The following is a 12563-nucleotide window of genomic DNA, read 5'->3' as shown; positions in this document are numbered from 1 at the left end:
AGCGAATTTGCAGATTATGCACTTTGTGGGAGCTAGAGACGAAGGGCATTTCCTATGTACCGGTTCGGTCTACTGTGAGATCCAAGGACGCTATCACTACCTCTCCCAAGAGGGACATGGCTTTGGACCTCTCTCTTGAGTGATTCACTTCCAGGACCAAGTCTGCATTAGGCTCTATCTGAAGGAGATGAGACGACACAGAGAGATTGTCCTGCATCACATCATAGAGCAGGAGAGGGTAGTGCCACATGAGACAGGGTAGGCTGAGCCCAGCAACACGTCACAGATTTCTACACATTTGAGTTCACACTCCTGGGCATGTTAGGTAGAGGAGGAGTAGATTGACGACATGAGTGTAGCATGGTTCAGTGAGACAAGACAACAATGAGGAGGGATGCAGTCACAAACACAAGAGTCACACATGGCACAAGAGCATGCACGATGGAGGTTTAGCCCATCACAGTTCTACTTAGTGGAGACCATTCGACCAAAGGCATCACTATATGGTCCACAAGATACAAGGACCTCGGAGACCATGCCCCTCACCATAGTTTGAGACGATCAGACAAACTCAAAGATGAGACATTTTTGTAGCTCACATGAGAACTACCATGGCACTTGGCTATGTCTTCAGACTCCGAGTCTAAGTCTTGCTATTTGTCCCTAGTCTTGGACGTGGAGTTTTCTTTCTATATAATTTTAGTTTAGTCTAATACTTAGCAAAGTGTCTTAGTGAGCCCTTTGCTTCGGCCCATAGAGGCTTGTATGAACATGTGTCACTCTAATGTTGTACTTTGTCTCATAGGCTTGTGAGGCCTCCTGAAGACGTTAATACATCTGTCTCTCTCTCTCTCTCTCTCTCTCTCTCTCTCTCTCTCTCCCCTCTCCCTCATTTATTTTTTTAGTGTTTTTCTCTACACTCGTTGCTGCTTGCTTTTTGTCTGGTTTGTTTAGGGTCTCCTTTTTGGCACTTCATGAAACCTCCACTCCTCTTTGCATGACTAAGGTGTGAAAGGCCCTTGCAAGGTAGTTGCCTACATCCCTTTCACCTTGACAAGAGAATAAGGAACAAGATATTGACCCCTTACAAGTAATAGATTATAAAGGCTAGAATGGTAAGGCTAAGAAACTTGTGAGTCTCCCTATTGCTATATGAGGTTCACCATTGGCCTTGAGGTTCCACGTGAGGCTAAAACAGGAAGAGTTGTGCTAAGAGGAAAACATTAGATGTGACTCAAGTTGTGCACTCTATTGAGAGAAACACAATTGGAAATCTTGATAGAGTGCTACGACGAGAAAAGATGGTACTGGTGCTAGTGCTGAGAGTCTAGGAAAGGCATTCATTGATACAAGTTGACCTTTGTTGCATCGGCATACAGTGCATTAACTCCTGTAAACACACAACTAGAAGGCTTGGATTGGGTTAATAGATTTTTGGCAAGATTGCCAAGGGAAAATGCAAGTTCTTGAATGAATGTTGAGTTGGCAATCTAAGCTTTTATGTTATTTCTATCCTACAAGAATTGAGGGGAAATCCTCCTCTACTTCTTACGTGGATATGAGGACTTGCACAAAAAAACCAACATTGGACTAGTTTTCCAATCAATCTAAACATTGCATCAATCAACTTGAAGACTCCTCGTTCTCTCCTTTTTTTTATTTTCTTCCTTGATCTTCTTTTCCTGTTTTTTCTAAGTTTAATTTTCCATCATCTATAGTGACTCATAAAAAGTTGCCCATAGCTTTTTTTGAAGTGTTTCTTGCAAGTTCGATAAACTTGCAAGTTTTCTTGTGTGACTCACCCCAACTCATGGGTAACTCCTCCTCCTTTTTTTCATTAGCTAAAGTGGGGGAAAGAATATCCAAGGAGACATGTTCCTCTTTATTACCAACTTTTTCTAGTCTCAACATGTCTTTGTCACTGATGATATGCCTCCATAAACTTTTAGCCACATTCTTGAAGTAATGCATTGGATCCAAAAGACATGTGACTTTCAAATGTTTCTAGTAAGCCTATCAAATATAGAGAGTCTCCTCATGTTAGGTGGAGGCGTAGAGATGCTAGGATGAATCCAAAGTCACGTGGACAACATTGTAGGAGAAGTTACGTTGACATGAGAATATATGATTGGAAGAGTGGATTAGTGAAAGGATTAGGCGAATTAATAGAGGCGCAATCCTAGTTTTTGTCGGTTCGGGATGTGCGCACCGGTTGTCGTCCCCCCTGCCATTGCTGCTGTTGCTGCTGCTCTGTCACCTTCTCCATCGCCATCGCCATCGCCCATCATCGATTTCATCTCCCTCCTCACTCCCATGACATGGCCCATGAGATCCTCGGCCTTGGCTTCCTCGCCCACAAGCGCCATTGCCTTTATGAATCCAAAAAGGACTCCCTCCGTAAGGAAATCGATCAGCTCCGTGACTTTTTCATGGCCATGGACAAGGATCGCGAGCTCCTGGAGGGCCAGATTAAGGCTACTCATATCCTCTGTAAGAAGAAGCTTGTGAAAGCCGAGAAGGAACTGCAGCAAACGCAAGCTCGCCTCAGAGAGACCCAGAATGAGGCAGCCACTCTTCTCGAGGGGAAGCAGCTTGAGATGGAGAGGCTGCAGAAGGAGCGAGATGATGCGGAGGCACAATTGGGAAACGTCAAGGTGGGATCTAAATTTTATAAAGGGTATACAAGGTATCTCGAGGAGAAGGTCTGCGTGTTGGTTGCAAAACTGCACGAGTATCATCGTGACCTGCAAAAGAAGACGGAAGAGATAGTTGAGACCAGGGGTAGAGCTGTGGAAGAGTTGGAATGGGTAAAACAAAACATGCTCCAATTTGAGAAGAACTTGTTAGAATTTCACAGCACCAATACTCAGGTGCGAGTTACAGCTGTCCTTGTGGCTAATCAGAGATTTGTCCGCGGTCTAAAATAGAGCCAAAAATACCATTCCCAAATGCTTGCAAGAGAACTCTTCAAATTATCGAAAAAGTAAGGTTTCTGCCGTGAGCAGCCGTCAGTAAAGATTCGTGTATCTTATTCAACTTGCAGTTATCGTCGGAAAAGGAGCACCTTATGAACGAAATCCAGGGAATGAAGCAGCTGGAACCTCCTACGGCCAGTACTGGCAAGTAAATTCCGTCGACCCTATCAGTTGCAATTTGCAGGTTAATTATTGTGATTCCTCGCAATTTGAACTCTCCGTGGCCTACTCTATAACTTACGAGAAGAGAACTTCACGTGAACATCAACTCCTCTTAGGTGGTGAACGTAATTGCCATCCTGTCCAGAATAAGAAAATAGCAGATCATTTTTTGTTCAGACACAGTTCTTACATGTCCAGCTTGCCAACAGATCTGTAAGTTGAAATTTCTTGTAGGTCCACTGAAGGATTAGCAGATGCTGAAAAAAAACTCCATTGTGCCAACCAGATTATTCAGGGACTCCAAGAGAGATTGCAGAGGCTTCAAAGTGAACTTAAATCTGCAAACAGGAGGGCACAATCGGCTGCTTCACAATTGCTTGACGCTGATTTCACCATTAATGAATTGCAAGGAAAAGTCTTGAAGGCAGAGAATGAGCTTCGGGAAATGAAGGAAAAGAATTTAGAATATGTGACAGAAAAAATAGAAGCTGATGCCGCAGCACAGCTAAGGGAGGCAGCTATATCTGTCCTCAGGTTGAGGATATATGCACTTGAAGGTGATCTTCAAAAGGAAAGGGAGACAAAAACTCAGAAGCTTTCAGAGTCCAATTCAAAGACTTTAACTCAACTCTCTCCAGACATAGATTTTGAAATTAAAGCAAGGCCAGCTATAATTGAGAGGGTTCTCAATAGAGACAAGGGTGTTGCTTCAGATTATGCAGCAGCAAAATTAGAAGCTGCTAAATATCAGCTACAAGAGGATGCTGAAACCATCAAGAAACTCAGGGAATTGAACATAGACCTTGAGAGAGACTTGGAAAAAGAGCGTGCACGAAATTTGTCATGCCATGGGTTTAGATCTGATGCATGGAGTGTAAAGAAGATGAAGAAATTGGAGCAAGCACTTGCAGAAGCACATGAAAGATACACACTTCTGCGGAAAGGTTAGTTTTCATTATGCTTATAATGTACAACTATCTACGCAGGAAAGGCTTGATGACATGTTTAGTCTTTGCCTAAGAATATACCAGTCTTTCAGTGGTCCTATTCAAGCCACTGAGTTTCTGCGGCTATATTCTTTTTTGAACGTATGCAACTGAATATGTTCGTGGAACCTAATTTAGAGCACTATTAGTCTAAAATCCTTCAATATAACAATGAGAGTATCATCAATCTAACATCCTTTTATTTAATAATTAGAGATGAATGATTTGCGAACCAAAAATACTGCAGTTCATTCTCGTGAAAACACCAGCACCGACCAATGTGACAAGTCACAACAATCCCACCAGGCCCATCTGCAGGTACTTTCTGGTACATGATATCGTTGCATTGCACTTCGTAGAATGGAAAGGCTGGGGGAGGGTGTACAGGGCCCTGGTCGATACTAACAGTAGGCTGAATGTCTCATAAATATGTCAGGGGAACAAAATAGCAAGGAATACTGATGTGACTGCCTAGTTTAGGTCTTGAAATCCGTAGTTTATTCTAAAATGTTGTGAGCTTTAGAACCCCATGGTGGGTTTCTGAACTGACTAAGATCTAAAACATTATAGAAGTAAAAATTAAGAGGCTAATTAGCACTGTGGATGGTACCTGCTAATATGAAATCACAATCTCGAATGAGTGTGCAGTCTTGACATTGTCTATGCCTCATCAGTGGTTAAGGGGGCAATCAGAACTAGCATCATTGCAAAAAGAGGCCTTTCCTACGTATTAGGATCTCAACAATCCAACAAAGGACAACTTGAATCATGAAAAAGGCAGGCACCATGACGTTTGACGGATTCAATATAGACAAAGTGGCTGCTAACACTAGGCTCATCCTTTCTTCCACACCTCTAATGGCAAGGGAATGATCAAATATGTGTTAAATCCTCTCCTCTTTGGATATGTTAAAAGCTTTAGTTCATGCTGAGACACCCTACCCAAATTTGATGGCGTTCCTGAATTTACACTCAATTATGATCATACATAGGGAGTGGGCTTGATTGATTGTTCGACAATAGCAGTGTGGATGGGCAGGGCTTGAGTAGGAGTGGGCAGAATTGCAGTATACTCTTGGCATATTGTTTTGAAATCATGACACCTCATCTTCCTTCTGGTTTCGTTCAATCCATCCTTGTATTCTGTTAGTTCGCCTATTATTATTAAAAAACTATGTATATCATGCAGCTATGCCCCTCTGAGAACGTTGAGGATGAACTTGCTTCTGAGGACACTTCTGAAATAATGCGCCTATTTCTGGAGAGGGAGCCCCAATATACATCTACTGACTTTTTAGAAGTTGGCGATTGGACAACAGATGAGGATGACGAGAATCTGCAGCAGGATGGGAACGAAATTGATGTGAGTCAAAACTAATCAAAATTCATAGTTTGGTTTCTTGGTATGGTATCTCAACTTACATTTTCATAGGCATTGAAACGACAAGCACATAGGGCATAACAAAGGTCTGTAGACTAGGGGTTGAGCAGCAGATTAGCTGGCAAGGAACATCTTAATTTGTATTCTTTCCAATTTTAATGATAAATGAACCCCTAGTTTGATGGCTCTTATACAAATTGAAGCCTAAAACTTTTGCTCTCGGGAGATTCCTTATAAGTAGAAAAAGAGTGGCAATATTCTAATCACACTTCAACTCTGTGCAATCAGGGATCATAGGAGCATGAAATTTTTTGCAACATGGATGGATGGCATAGTGTCATGGTCTGGTTAAATAAGGCAGTGCTATGCTTGCCTCTCTTGCAAAGTTCCCATGGAAAGATGAAAGCAGACCATAGAAACATGAAAGCAGAAGCCCAAGCATATTTGACGTCTGAGACTCAGGACAATTTTTGTATCAAAAGGCCTGGCAAGCACAAGTCATCTCATCACTGGGATAGGCTTCTTGTTTGCTGCTCTTCTTTCCACAAATTAAGGAAGGAGAAACCAGAAGTCTCTTCAGGATGTGGCTTCTTTGATCAAAGCTTTGTACAAGTTTGCTATGGAGTTCTTGAATCTTTACTCTCTCTAGGCAATTCACTGGAAGCAGCGAATCAAGAGTGATTTCAGGATTTGGGCTATGATCATTCAAGAATGATGCTGAATATTTGACATGAATCATATGTTCATTCCATTTTTTTGGACCTACAGCAGCGGTCCAAGATTCTTCCACATGCTCTCATTTATGATGTTGGTGACATGACTCCGTACACTGAAATTGTAGCTCATCAGTTGATGGGGAAGGAGCAGCCTGTAAGTTTTCCAGATGGCAAGGCCGTGGTCACTTGCATCTGAAGGGTTTCACTTCTTCAGTTTGAGGCAGTTCAATGAGCGACTCCCATTCTCAAGGTTTTTGGGCATTGACATGGTCGCACAATTCTGTGCCATTTGAGTGTAATATATAAAATGTTTCATGTGGTGTTTATTTTTTGGCTGGATATAATCATCCTTTCAAGCGTTATCTATCTCCAACGTCCTACCCAGAGCCCAAACTTTCTGGTCTGCAAATGTAAAGGTGACGGCTGAACAGCAGGCCACTTTGATTCATCAGGTGCTGCTTGCCAAGAAAAAATCTTTGATACAGCATCTCTTATATCGAACAACTATTACAAGTTTGTCCTAGCCAGCAGTACCAATAGGTGGTTTCATTGCAGTCGATTCTTTGCTTCTTCTTTACTCTCTTTTCAACCTTTCAAGATTGATTTGCTTGCCAAAGTGCATGCTATTCACTAGGCAAGTATCACTCATAATTCAGTTGGTTCATTTGATGAAATATGGGGCATTCTGATTAATCAGGGGATGTTTTTGCCTGCAATCCTCTTCAAGGCAGTTGCATGGATAGGAGGGTTGATGCTAGACAGGCCTCATTGAGTCCCTTGATAAAGGGCATTTGTGCGCAATGCCCTTGTTTGCAGGGTGGTTGGGCCTGTGATTTTACCTCTGATAGAGCAGGTCCATAAAGGATTGAACAGGAACGTTGGAATGTATATTTTGAGACTGTGGCCATGAAATGGAATTTAAGAAAGAAGTTTCTGATGATGGCAGGATGAATCACTTCTTTTCTACAGGAAAACGTGTGTTCTTGGTGGAGGATGAATTCTTTCACTAGCCTATAAACATGGGCTTTTTACAACCCATAAACAATATGCAGATGTCTTCAGGACATACTGAAACAAAAGTCAGGTGAAAAACCGGTGGTGGAGACCAGGGAAGAGACTGTAATCACTACTGGCAGTATTGATTCCCTTCTTATAAATGAAACGTGAAACAATTATTGAGCTATTATTTAAAGGGATTTGGTCAAAAGAATTTGGAAGTCAGATTGCCATCGTTTCTGGGATGACATTAACTATGGCATGAGACAGGAAGGCACAAATTGCTCCCTTGGTCTGCACCACTTTTTTTTACATTGCCTGTTCTTTGATATCTTGTGAGCAACCTTTTCTAGCCACGAGCATGTTTTGTACAATACTGGCATTTTGGTAACCAAGCCATGTAATAAAGGGGAATTTAGTTTTAGCTAGTTCAGTTCTAAACTTGGGATGCAGTGTGAAACAAGGTAGGCTATATAAGATGAACACCTTGATTCTATGGATGCCGTACTCCCTCCCCATCCCTCTCTCTCCTTGACTTGGCTTCCTCAATTCTTTCCCTCTCTCCTGTTGATCCCTTTTCACTCCCTACTCCAATCTCCAATCTCCAAACTGCTACCTTCTGCTCCACCTGCCTTATTTCAGGCAGCCAAGGAGGAAATCTTGCTTGTTTTCTCTCATTTCGTAGAAGACATAACAAGCATAGAGACTAGGCTACATCCCCTATACACGTGCATGCCCTACTTATTCTACTTACAGCAGAAAACGTGACTTTCATACATGCTACCCTAAATTCATCAAGGTTATGCATAAGACAACACTGTCTTGGGTTTCAATCCCCCACCCCTTTCCCTCTCTCACAAAAAAGAAAGGAAAGAAAAGAACAAAGGTAATATTTATCTTTATTTCTTTGGATCCAGTGCTGGTGCTCTGTGGATTGCTCCAACGCAGGCCCATGACTGGCCTTGTATGGGCCTGAGCCCCCTTCTTTAGATGGCCACCTTGGTAGGTATCCAGCTGCCCCTGTCTGGCAGACTTACTCTGCTGCGTGCCCTGGCCAACCTGGCAGGTTTGTAGTGCATGAAAAATCCTATGCAGAGATCATCAGCACCGTGAAAGGCATCAAACTATTGTGGATTTATGGAGTCCTTTTAATTGTGTACATTTGCATACATGTCTATGTGTAGGAGGGGCATCTACAACGACGACCCCAAGAACATCATCAATTAAAGCCACCCCACCAAAAAGATTGGAGAACTCCTTCTGCCCACCTTATGTATGGGGTGCCATCTCAAGTGTGCACTGTGGACCACCTTCGCTAGAAAAGTGGGGATCAGAGAAGATACCAAGACCCTGAAGGACGCAAGCACAAGAGATTCGCATCAAGCCCCTAGACCCTCAGCTGACCACGCTCCATTATAATGGATCCATTCTTATCGTATGTATTTAGCTTCTCAAGTTGCCAAGCAATTCGAATGCCTAAATGTAGGTATCATCTTACTCTTGATATTTGGATGTCGATGTTGAGTTTCAATGTACCCACATATGAACACCAAAAGCACCCTTGTTGCCATAGTGGTAAAGCCAAGACTTGACATTTTTTTGCAAAGGTTTGAGACATCACAAAGACTAAGAAAGTTCTTTTTGCATGTCAGGATTGCAATTCTCTTGAAGATGCGTGTCAAGCGACTAGAAATGTTAGTCCCAAACCTTTTGGGGGGTCTGAAAAGGTTCGAGACATCACAAAGACTAAGAAAGTTCTTTTTGCATGTCAGGATTGCAATTCTCTTGAAGATGCGTGTGAAGCGACTAGAAATGTTAGTCCCAATGAGCCATATAGCAAGCAAGTGCATGGAAAAAGAAACAATTCAAAATTGTAGATGGTGTTAGAATTATTAAAAGATCTTTGCACATGCAAAAATTGCACATTTTCAACGTCTTTCATTTTAGGGTGAATCTCGATAACAATACCAAAAACTATCATGGGGGGTCTGAAAACCAAGTCTTTCATGTGTCGAGGGATCTATTGGCCTTTTGTAGTGCATCACATGTCTTTTGTACAACATGTTGCATCTCCACATATGCAATTGATGTGACATTGATGAAATGAACCATCATTGTAAAGCATATGCATCTACGGGCATGGTTACCTCTACTAGATGTGGGTCAAATTCCTTCATTTGACTTTGGACATATACATTTGTAAGACTAGAATAAGTCCAAGCATACAATTTAGAGTTTTTGTTGTTCTAAAGATAAAAAATCTACATGGAAAATAAAAGAGAAAATAAAAGAGAAGAAAAAAAGAAGTAAACAAAAACTTTTAAGAAAAACGAAAGGAAGACATACTTAGCAAGCAAAGCAACACTTACGTCGTCATCAGTGTCCAAGCATAAGCAGCTATATTGGGTTTCTAAAGACCCGCGGAGTCTCTTGGGCAAACCCGGTGCTTACTAAAATAAATCAAATAAACAAAAGAGAAAGAAAACAAGAAAGGAAGAAGAGAGGAAGAAGGTGACTAAGCAAAAATAAACAAGCAAGTCAAGAAACAAATCTTCCACAAAACTGGAATTAACACACACACTCTCTCTCTCTCTCTCTTATTTAAAACATAAAAAGCTAAATGGACCCTTTACACTTATGCATCGCTTCCTAGAAAGAGGCAAAATTACGATCCTAACTTTAGAAAGCACAAGCATACTCAATCAAACTCTCTTTTGAAACTAAAAGAAAAACGGGCTATTCAACTCCCTGCTTTTTGTTTTCAGCTTATGTTCAATCATTCTAAACATACCTAAGGCCGATACACCATAGATGAAAGACTTCATATCTAAGATTATGCGTACTTTTTTCATTATTTTCCTTGGATTATACCTCTTGTGTAATAGTAAAGTGATCCAATTACTACATTGAGTGGTAAAAGACTCCTTCGCTATACAAAGGCAGGGAAATCTATGGAATTGGGAAGAAATGACTCCATATTTTGCCAAATCAGAAATGTTTGAGTCAATGTGAGGCATTTTTATAATGTGTAAACCACTATATTCAGGCTATTCACATTTATCGTATATATCAACCTCTAATCCTATGGTAGATTGAGAAAGTCTAAGATCTAAGAAAACATAAGTGCAGTTCAGTTCACAAGAGTCAGGAGGATAGATTCCTTCTCCAAAAGCACAAGCGTCTTTGTACATAAAGAAATAAGATGTTGCATAAACTCAAAATCATAAGTGAAAAGATAAAAGTTTGCTAAAAAAATGGCACAATTAGTGCCCATGGGAATTCTTATAATTTGTTGAAACAAAGAATCACCTATTGTGATGTAAAGATTATCTAAAAGAAAATCTATCCAAGAGCAAACATCTTCAACACTTACTACCTTTGTGTATCTTTTCTTTTTAGAACCAATGTCATGATCTTTATTATTTAGCCACAAAAAGTCAAAGCATAAAGCTGTTTTCTCAACTTTTGCACTTTGCATCTATCTTTGTCAAATCTCAGCTTCAAAACTTCATCCACTAGCTTTTTGATTCTAAACTTCAGGTCTTCCGGGCTGATCTTTGTGTAAAGAATATGAGACTCTTTTTCCTTAATGCTTCGAGAGGAATTAAAAATTTTTACAACAGGTGCTTACTAAAATAAATCAAATAAACAAAAGAGAAAGAAAACAAGAAAGGAAGAAGAAAGGAAGAAGGTGACTAAGCAAAAATAAACAAGCAAGTCAAGAAACAAATCTTTTACAAAACTGGAATTAACACACACTCTCTCTCTCTCTTATTTAAAACATAAAAAGCTAAATGAACCCTTTACACTTATGCATCGCTTCCTAGAAAGAGGCAAAATTATGATCCTAACTTAGAAAGCACAAGCATACTCAATCAAACTCTCTTTTGAAACTAAAAGAAAAACGGGCTATTCAACTCCCCGCTCTTTGTTTTCAGCTTATGTTCAATCATTCTAAACATACCTAAGGCCAATACACCATAGATGAAAGACTTCATATCTAAGATTATGCGTACTTTTTTCATTATTTTCCTTGGATTATACCTCTTGTGTAATAGTAAAGTGATCTAATTACTACATTGAGTGGTAAAAGACTCCTTCGCTATACAAAGGCGGAGAAATCTATGGAATTGGGAAGAAATGACTCCATATTTTGCCAAATCAGAAATGTTTGAGTCAATGTGAGGCATTTTTATAATGTGTAAACCACTATATTCAGGTTGTTCACGTTTATCGTAATATCAACCTCTAATCCTATGGTAGATTGAGAAAGTCTAAGATCTAAGAAAACACAAGAATCCTCTCTTGAAGTGCAGTTCAGTTCACAAGAGTCAGGAGGATAGATTCCTTCTCCAAAAGCACAAGCGTCTTTGTACATAAAGTCTTGAAAGTCAGGAACATCTGGTACAAATAAATCATCTATAAAACGCCTAACTTGGCTAAGCTTATGTAAGATGATAGGGCAAGTATTGATAGAAATAAGATGTTGCATAAACTCAAAATCATAAGTGAAAAGATAAAAGTTTGCTAAAAAGACGGCACAATTAGTGCCCATGGGGATTCTTATAATTTGTTGAAACAAAGAATCACCTATTGTGATGTAAAGATTATCTAAAAGGAAATCTATCCAAGAGCAAACATCTTCAACACTTACTACCTTTGTGTATCTTTTCTTTTTAGAACCAATGTCATGATCTTTATTATTTAGCCACAAAAAGTCAAAGCATAAAGCTGTTTTCTCAACTTTTACACTTTGCATCTATCTTTGTCAAATCTCAGCTTGAAAACTTCATGCACTAGCTTTTTGATTCTAAACTTCAGGTCTTCCAAGCCGATCTTTGTGTAAAGCGTGGTAAAATCAAAGGTCTGAAGGAGAATAGAAGACTCTTTTTCCTTAATGCTTCGAGAGGAATTAAAAATTTTTACAGCAGGAATCACTCCTACAGAGTCATTTAAAATCCAACTTGACTGCAAGGGGACATCCGCCTCCTTTAATAAGTCCCTCCAAAGTTCATGGGAACTAGGCAACATGGCTTGGAAGCAGTAGCTTAGCCATTTAGAGTCATCCATCAAAGTAGGCTCACAAGCCGCTGCAATTAATATTGGCATTTTTGGAGTTTCGCGGAACTTCCGAGCAGCACAAAGAAAAGCGATACTTGGATTGCAAACAAACTCAAGAGACTTGCAAAAACTCTGGTGTTTTGAGATCAAATTCTTTTGAGAGACTAAGGTAGGGGCGTAAGTTTTGATAGACGAGTTCGCTTCTCTCAAAAGACTTTCTAAGTAAAACTTTTTTCAAATAAAAACAAAGTTTATTGGAACATTTGTCCATATAAGAAATGACAAA

General features: G+C 40.1%; 1 protein-coding gene across 3 annotated transcripts; it reads left to right on the top strand.

Moving 5' to 3' along the window:
* The first annotated feature begins 2185 nt into the window (after positions 1 to 2185).
* Positions 2186 to 7481, top strand: LOC147899646 (uncharacterized). Of its 3 annotated transcripts, none has more exons than XM_087377841.1 (6): positions 2186 to 2870; positions 3044 to 3123; positions 3372 to 4081; positions 4338 to 4441; positions 5313 to 5486; positions 5793 to 7481. In XM_087377841.1, exons 1-6 carry the CDS (start codon positions 2319 to 2321, stop codon positions 5799 to 5801), a joined length of 1629 nt encoding a protein of 542 aa, XP_087233967.1. In that variant the 5' UTR covers positions 2186 to 2318; the 3' UTR covers positions 5802 to 7481. The 3 variants fall into 3 exon arrangements, with proteins under 3 accessions (XP_087233967.1, XP_087233965.1, XP_087233966.1); XM_087377839.1 differs by having other exon boundaries at positions 2276 to 2870; positions 4371 to 4441; XM_087377840.1 differs by lacking the exons at positions 4338 to 4441; positions 5793 to 7481 and having other exon boundaries at positions 2276 to 2870; positions 5313 to 5468.
* Positions 7482 to 12563: the final 5082 nt, after the last annotated feature.

Source organism: Dipteris shenzhenensis, chromosome 8 (assembly GCF_047967505.1).
Source record: "Dipteris shenzhenensis isolate YYH24624 ecotype China chromosome 8, Dip_SZ_1.0, whole genome shotgun sequence".
In the NCBI taxonomy this organism is placed as follows: domain Eukaryota; kingdom Viridiplantae; phylum Streptophyta; class Polypodiopsida; order Gleicheniales; family Dipteridaceae; genus Dipteris; species Dipteris shenzhenensis.
The sequence above is the reverse complement of the archived record's forward strand: the minus strand, read 5'-3'. Positions and strand labels throughout refer to the sequence as shown.